This window comes from Megalops cyprinoides, chromosome 4 (assembly GCF_013368585.1).
Source record: "Megalops cyprinoides isolate fMegCyp1 chromosome 4, fMegCyp1.pri, whole genome shotgun sequence".
In the NCBI taxonomy this organism is placed as follows: Eukaryota; Metazoa; Chordata; class Actinopteri; order Elopiformes; family Megalopidae; genus Megalops; species Megalops cyprinoides.
The window spans coordinates 26,117,165-26,125,864 of record NC_050586.1 but is presented as its reverse complement, the minus strand read 5'-3'; the positions used below and the strand labels follow the sequence as shown (position 1 = coordinate 26,125,864).

General features: G+C 42.2%; 1 protein-coding gene across 1 annotated transcript; it reads left to right on the top strand.

Annotated features, from left to right (window-relative positions):
• The first annotated feature begins 6,171 nt into the window (after positions 1-6,171).
• Positions 6,172-8,700, top strand: si:dkey-88e18.2 (interleukin-12 subunit beta). The gene is made up of 6 exons (XM_036526308.1): positions 6,172-6,244; positions 6,596-6,841; positions 7,020-7,110; positions 7,228-7,421; positions 7,782-7,930; positions 8,509-8,700. Exons 2-6 carry the CDS (start codon positions 6,610-6,612, stop codon positions 8,629-8,631), a joined length of 789 nt encoding a protein of 262 aa, XP_036382201.1. The 5' UTR covers positions 6,172-6,244; positions 6,596-6,609; the 3' UTR covers positions 8,632-8,700.

Below are 8,700 nucleotides of genomic sequence, written 5' to 3'. Positions count from 1 at the left end.
GCTTTTTACCCTTCCTCTCACTTCTCCTTCTCTCTCTCTGCCACTCTCTCATCTTATACATTCCCCTATTTCTGCCCCCCTCTCTGACACCTTACTACCTCTTCCTCTATTTCTCTCACTCTTCGTACCCTTTCTCAGGCCTTCTGTGCCTTACACTTCCCACCCTCCCTCTCTCTCTCTCTGTCCATCCCACCCAATCCTCTCATGCGCCTCATTCTGAGTGGTTTTGCCGAACATCTGCTGCTCTCTGGTTTCGGTTCCTGTTCTGTGAACCCAACCACTGGCCTCTTCTTAGGACACAGAGTAAAAGTTTTAAAATCTCCCCTGGCATGGTGCAAAAACCTGTCATCATCGACACAGTGACACCTTTCTCATTACATACATAAATATATGTATATATTTTAATCAACCACTACTGCTACTGTGACTAATCCTAAACATACAGTACATGATGTGAGCTGTAGTCTATTCTGAATTTCAAGCCACACAGCTCAGCTCACAATCTGCTCTCGGCAGTCACTGAACCCATGGCATCATCTCCTCCACATGCTACTAAACAGGGTGAATCCTTGAGGTCTCATTGAACAGTGACACTGGCCCTCTGTGTTGAGTATTTGGATCTGATGTGGGGGTTAGGGCCTTGCCTTGTGGTACTGAGGGAGTAAGAGTACAGATCAATCACTTAGTCAAAACTGTCTGTTACACTCAAAACTGTCTGTCTGTTACAGTCAGACCTGAACAAACTTGTCTCTTATTATTGGCATAAAAAATTTCTTTAGAGGATTTTCAGTAAACAACTGTCAAAACTAAATTATCCTTCAGTAATGAGAATATAAAAAATAACAATAGTAGTAGTAGTGATCATTTTATACTGGGAACAGAGCTGGGAAACACTGTCCAAAGGGACATTTTTTTCATTTCAAATACAAATTTTGTAGCTGTGGAGTCCCAGTGAGGTTGACTTAGGTAAATATCCACCACTTTGGTCTCTGGAATTCTTGCCATAGTGGTTTGGGGTTTCCCTGTAATTCAAAGGACCTGAACACATTCTGAGGCCTGTCACCTGGCACTCTCTTCCACAGGTGTCAAATATAACTGTAGTGGGGTGGCAGGTGGTCCACTATTCAAGGTAAAAAATGATTTAAAGATGATTTATAGGGATTTCAGAATGATTTTAGACCAACAAAAATTATTAAACATTGTACTAAAATTGTATTGTATTAAAATACTTCACCATCCATCTAAAAATGGTGAAATATTTTAAGGATGATTTAAGAGTGGTTTAAGGAATTTAAGCAGTCAGAGATTTTCAGGCCTGATAACTTTGACAAATATAATCTCAAGGTGAGGGCTCCTCGAACAGCCAACATTCACGCTGTAACACGATGTCTAACAACATATTTATGTTTCCTTCTTGTTGGCTAGCTCAACTTCAAAGAGGACGAATATTATATTTTAGCTAACTACTATTAACATAGACCTAGTCAAGTTCTCACTGACATAGATACTGAAGTGTGACTTTAGTGGACAGAGATAATACGGAACGGTGTAATTTCTATGATTTATAAGTCACTTAGCTGGCTGGTGAACAACACGAGCATCATGAATCCATCATTGTGTGGCTGTTTCACACTTTTTCATCTACTGTAAAGTGGAATACACATCTGATGTTCTCAGATCACCTTTCATAGCTAACTTCATATGAAATAAAGAATCATCTCGATACTGCTTAAAGCCCATAACCTCATTGTCCTCTAGGTCTGTGTTGTCATCCATCAGTTATGGTTGCCATGTCTGTGACGTCATCTTGACGAGGTTAAGACAATGTCTGTTCAACAGCGACCTGTTTCACGTCTGTGAAAAGCTGCAAGCTGTTTGTCCAAATTACCCATGGAACAGTTCTCACGTTTCTGTATCCTTTATACATCTAAGAAATAAATAAGACAAGCAACCTCTGTTGATAGTTTTAAGAAACAGCTTAAAACCCATTTTTATGATCTTCATTTAATTCCACTTTTATTATTTTACACCATTATTTCATGTTTCTTTTATATTTCTTATACTTGTTTTAAATTTCTTGTACTTGTCTTATGCTCTTTATGTCTTAGGATTGTTTTTATCATTATCAATTTATTTTATTACTATTATTGTCTTATTTATTTATTTTTTTATCTTTTTAGGATTTTATTGTTTTACTGTTTTTTTTTCCTTTGTACATTGTGATTTTTATTGTTTCTCTCGTAAAGCACTTTGAGCTGCATTCCATGATATGAAAGGTGCTATATAAATAAAGTTTATTATTATTATTACTATTATTATTATTATTACATCTACCAATGAGAGTGAGCTGGGGTAAGTTCATGAGGTGATTTCAGGGAAAGCCACATCACTTAAAAATGTCACATATCAGCATCACAATATCCAATATCCACATGCTTTAATGACTCCTCATCAAGTCATCTGACAGTGCCATCTGAGGCCATAAGCAATAAATAAAAGATTCCATAAGTAATGCACTGATAAACAGAAGTGGCTTTCACAACGTTTTCTGATTATGGGCTGCAACTGGATGGAGTCACAGTCCTCACCAAGGTATCCCGTCCATATTGCTAATGACTGTCTGGACCACAGAGCTGAAGAGAAACTCACCAGCACTCCTCTTCTTTTACACCCCCTCACCCCAATACCCTCCCCCAACCAACGCAAGCCATGGCATAAAGAAAGGTTTTCCTGCCCTGATTATCTGGGTGCTGGTATTTGGCTCATAAAATCCACTCAGCTTTCCATGTCAGAGGGTCCTAGGCAGACACAGTCTGGAGCCTGGAGCCAGGAAGAGCCTTAGTCATGGGTCAGCAACCAGCCTGTAACAGATGAGCGAATCAGAGAGCAGGAGTGTGTGTGGCAGAGCTACACGCAGTAGAGTGAGCCCTGCATGAAGCTGGCTGGGCAGCAGGTAGCAGCACACTTTCAGCGGTGACGTCACTCCCTGAGACTTTGCAAGCATCGTTGGCTGTGGAGCTAGGGGCAGGCTCCCCTCATTTGAACTGGCAATGACGCTAGTTTTTAGAGTTGAACTGTGCAAGGAGAGCAAGGGTTTGGATCTCACTCACAGAGGTGCAGATCTCTGTCACGTTCATTGTGTGCTTCTGCGTGAAGCTCACATGGAAGAAAAAGGCACAGGCACAACCCAAAAATGATGGGCAGCATGTGTGGGCCATTCTAAAAATTGACCCAGATGAAACTGCAGCGCTGACATGTAGACGCTGCTAGCTTCCCATCTATCTGTATGGGTGAAGTACGGATGAAGACTGCCCTGAACCCTGTAGAGAGCGTAGATTTCAGTCTCTCCACTCAGGCTCGGAGCAGTTTCAGGAAAGCAGCACGGGGCCTGTGTACCAAGGAATGTCTTGTACTGTGAAGAATAGTAATGAGTTCCTCAGAATCACCAGTCCTGACACACTGGGGGGGTTCCAGCTTGGTGCATAGAGGGCATTTTCATACATGCTAAACCCCCTCAGCATGTCCAGCCCCCCAACTAACTGCCATCATATTGCTGACTCAAAATGTGTGCGGCATCTCAGCAACACTTTGTGCCAAAACTGTTTTCTGGTTTTTTTAATCCTAAAAGGTGAGATTCTGTTATGAGCCACTATGTGCATCTGAGCAACCTCTATACATAACCTTAATTTTAAAACATGGACTGGATCAGTACAGCAGTAATGAATATTTAATACTGCTTTTAAAAGTTGATAAAGTTGTAAAGTTGTAAAAGTTGTAAAGTTGATAATGTAAGTCTACTTCCAATCAATCAATGAACTGATCGGCCAATCAATTATTTCATAATTATGTTAGCGAGCTGCCTCTTTCAAATAGACCATCACAGGGTACAAAGCATGACGTAGTGACGCGAGAACGTGTGAATTCAACAGAAAACGTCATCCTTGATGAAAGTAATAAGTCAGCTTCTAATTTTTACTGACTCGTGTTCGATGGGCACTTTTGTCAGGTACTGCACCCCTGCCTTGAAATGTGCTCTCTAGGAATTCACCCCGACTCATAGATTATTTTGATTGACGTTGTGTAGGTGTTGAGCGGCGCAGATAAATACGAGCGCTGTGCCACGACACAGAACGACTCAGCTGCCTCACGGTCTCAGAGGACGGTAGACTGCGCAGACTCTACACCGAGGTAGGGGGGTTCGCTGTTTCAGACGTTGGTCCAAGGTCCACTGTAATGTTCGCATTAATGTGTTGTGCCCAGGCGTGTGACTGAGCGCTTCTGTGCAATTTCCTTAATGACTTAATAGATTATTGACAGTTCAGAGTCAGTTTCTGTTTGCCTCTGTATGTCTGTGATTGCTTTTCGTTTGAGGTAACAGTGATGTAGTAATATTAATACTTATAACACATCAAAGACATAGTTTTTAACACACTGAATTAAGCGAATCTTTAAAAGTAGACATTAAAAACTGGACTTTTGGCGGAGAATAAATAGTGTGCGTTTTTGGCATAAACTAGCTCAAGGAGAGATGAATGTCTCTTCTGAAAATGTAATATATCAACATTACATGTTGTATACTTTTCATTAAAACTACTATAGTCATTTCTGTTTTCATCCAGTTATTTTATTTATTTATTATGATGGATTTCATCCACGTTCTTCACATTCAATGAGTTTGAATGCTGTTAGCACTAAAGGAAATCTTACATAAGTACATGTAAACATTTTTATCATTATATACATTATTACCATAATTATGAACGTTTTTAATGTTATGTCATTAATCAATGTTGGAATATGTTATTATAATTGTATAGTAATGATTATTTTTATTATTATTATTATTATTATTATTATTATTATTATTATTATTATTATAAGTATATTGTTAACAGTGGTGGTTTCCAGTTCCTGCGTTTCCATATTTAATCACTCTGAGAATATTTATCTATTGTTTTAGTGTTTTGTATCATGTACGCTGACTTTCGAATCACATGCCCCTCCAAGGAAATTACCTAATATTTATAATGGGAATCTAATGCTGTGTCTTTCTGACAGCATGTTTCTGTAGAGGTGTTCGCTTACATTGGAGAGGTGTTGTTTAGTGTTTTACTGTAATGTATACTGTAGTTACAGCACCAGGTGGAGACCTTGGCACCGAGAGACTGATTTGGTTCTGGGTAACGTGCCATCCATGCCATCAAATGACTTACACAGGACACAGGCGATAGGTGACATAGGTGGCCTAGGTTCTGTCTGTTGCATTCCAAGGCAAGCAGAGAGGACTCAGCTGGATGGTGTGACAGTTTGATAAGGGAGAGTGATGCTTCATCAGCCCATTGATGAAGCTACCATGTGCTGATGATAACCAATCAAACAACTTTGCTCATCACAGCAAGACAATATGATTGGTTCAGATTAGTGAATCATAGGTGGCTGCACCCATTTTGCAATTTACCTTGCCTCAGTTCCCTGTGACATGAGAGAATATTGCTCTTCTGTATCTCTGCATTACAACAATGTCCTTACTCTATGAGAATATTTTTCTTCTGTGTCCCAGGGCACATTATGTACTGTAGAGTTCCCCATGCTCTGTTGTGGGGGTAGCAAATAAAATGTGTGGATTAATCCAGTGAAGCCACCTGAGATTTAAAGGTGTCTCAACTTGTGTCTCATGATTTAAAAAAAAGGATACATACTGGATCTGCAATTGAAAAAAAAAACATTCAAGAAGTGCATTGCTTTTCTTATAAGAAACACAAGAAAAAAATACCTCAAAAAAAAAGTTAAAAAAGAACAACTTGCCTTATTTTATTACTGTGTATGCTTGTTGATACAATTAATAACAACTCACAGATTACACTCACATTTCTGGCTCCTAATTTTGGTAGGCCTACATCAGGGTACAGGTATAGCATTTTTTGAGGGGAAGGGGATGCCATAATAGCAGATTTATTTTTGGTATTTGTGTAACAGACTTCAGGGTAGTATTCTGTTAATTTTGAAAATACTAGACATTTCTTTGTTATCATGTGAATGTGTAATTTATTAATATATTTAAAGATGTATAAGATGTGTATGTGTGTGTGCGTGCACGTGTTCATGTCTGTGGGGAGGGGGGGTATATGTAGGTAATGTTATATTTGTATATCCCCCTTTCAGATGAAGGGCACATCCTGTTTTTCACTGCTGCTTGGTGTGTGTTTACCCCTTGTCTGGGGCCTCACCTCCTTCCCTGAGAGAAGTAAGGACCAGCAAACCTGCACCTCACAGAACACCTGCAGCTCCCCAAGCTCAAAGAACATCTGTATCTCTCAGGAACACATTGCATCTCACAGAGTAGCTGTATCTCTTGGAAACACCTGTATTCTGAGGGGTCCTGCCACAGGATGATGCAGGGCCTGCACACACATACAGAGACATATATACACACATGTACACACACACACACACACACACACACACACACACACACACACACAAATACTGTTAGGGGTGACCAACAGTACAGGTAATTGTCAAGTGATGTGTAGGATTTTAATAGGCTTGGTCTATGTCTCTCTGTGTGTGTGTGTGTGTGTGTGTTTGTCCACAGGAAAACTGGGGCGCATGGAAGACTCTGTGAATCTGACCTGCCACACAGACTTCAAGGGTCAGCTGACCTGGAAGCACAATGGAAAGGTTTTGCCTAAGACTGAATATGCTGAGATGAGGGGGCATGACCTGATCCTGCATGAACTGGGCACACCTGATGCTGGGGACTACAGCTGCTGGGGGGGTGGGGAGAAACTGGACCACACCTACCTGCTGCTGCAGGTGGAGCATAATGAAGTGGAGGAAGGTGAGTAGAGACAATATAAGGAGAAAATCCAAGAGGCAAAAATTTGGCAAAATCTTTCAGTTTTTTTTTCAGTTTTGGTGAGCATGATCTCAGTTTGTATTTCTCTGCATCTCACCTGTTCTCTCTGTCTCTCCTCTCTCTCACTCTTTATCTCCCTCTTATTTCTTTCTCCCAGCAGATCTCTCCTGTTTGACTCAGACGTACAGCTGTTCCTTCACCTGCCACTGGTCTCTAAAGGACTTCACTGTAGCCCGACTCCAATACCATCGGTAACGTACACACACACACACACACACACACACAAGCCTTTGAAACACAACTGTATGCAACAGCCCAGTTTCTCAGCCATGCCCAATCAGCATCTGTCTCTTGTATGGCTCCCATAGTGATGGTCAGGATCCAGGCCGCTGGAAGTATGCCGATCACTCCACCAGCAGGGAGAATGTATTTGTGTTTGACGACCTGTCCCTCTCCAACTCCCCGTTCACTGAGGAGAGCTCCCCCATCGTGGTGACCGCCGAGGCTGTCAGTGACTCACTCTACCTGAAAAGGACGCACCGTTTCTACCTTCGCAACATTGGTAACATGGCCAGCCGCCATCCCTGTCTGTCTGGCTGCAGAGCCCTCTGTCTGTCCCTGTCTTTGTGCATCCCTCTGTCTCTCTATCTGCACATCTGTATGTCTCCATTAGTAGCCCTGTTACCCTGCAGGCTATCATGGCCTGAGAAACATCCCAAATAGCCAAAAAGCCACTCAAAACATCAAAGCCATGTTTCCAAACCCTGAGCTCACGTTCATCACATAGCGTCCCCTCTGCAGCACCCGCTGGTTCACCCTGCTTCATCGCTCCGTCCCTCTGTACATGCTTTACACTTATGAGAAGCTGAATGTGTGGGCAGTCATCAGCAGCGAACTCAGTGTCCACCCCCTCCGCCCACAGTTCAGCCAGACCCCCCGCAGTCGGTGCTGTGTGAGCGGAACGGGCAGAAACTCACAGTCACGGTGGAGCCCCCTTCCAGTTGGGCTGAACCCCTCAGCTACTTCCCTCTGGAGCATCAGATTGAGTACATGTACAAGGACAATGGCGAGGTGAGGGCTCTCCTATCTATAGCCATACCTACAGCTACACCTACACCTACAGCTACACCTACACCTAAAGCTACAGTTATATCTACTCCCTCTCCAAGTCATTCACACTGACAACCAAACACCAATCAACCAATGGCATGAGTCCATCAATCCAGCACACGAAGAGCATGGCATCAGTACATAGATGTAGACATTGTGGATTCTGAGATTTGTGAATTCTGACTGTTTAAGGCAGTTAGTTGCAGTACTGCAAGTGTCATTGAAACTAACAGCAAAACCAGCACAGTGATACTTACTGCATTAACACAGCAATTAACACAGTCTGGTTTATTTAATCTAATTTATTTATTTATTTGTTATGTTTTTAACCAATCTTAGCCTGGCAGGTTAACCGAGAGCAAGTTCTCATTTACAATAATGGCCTGGCTAAGAAGACCAGCACAACTAAGTCAGATAAAAACACAGGTATATACTGGGAGCCCTATTACAGTGAGGCTGGCACTGAGGGCCACTGCTAATATGAGCACGCTGGCTGTGGCCTGCCATGAGCCCTGAGTGACTGTTATGCTCTCCCACAGACAAAGCTTTCCGACAACACCATGATCCCACGTGGCATCAGCAAGCTTCGTGCCCGCTCTCGTGACCCCCTGGTGGAATCCGCTTGGAGCGAGTGGAGCCCCTGGAAAAATGTAACCAACTGACCTCCCTCCGTCATTCACCCTCCCTAACTCCTTCCTTCATGTCCTGAGTCACTCTTTCCCTTGAGTCCA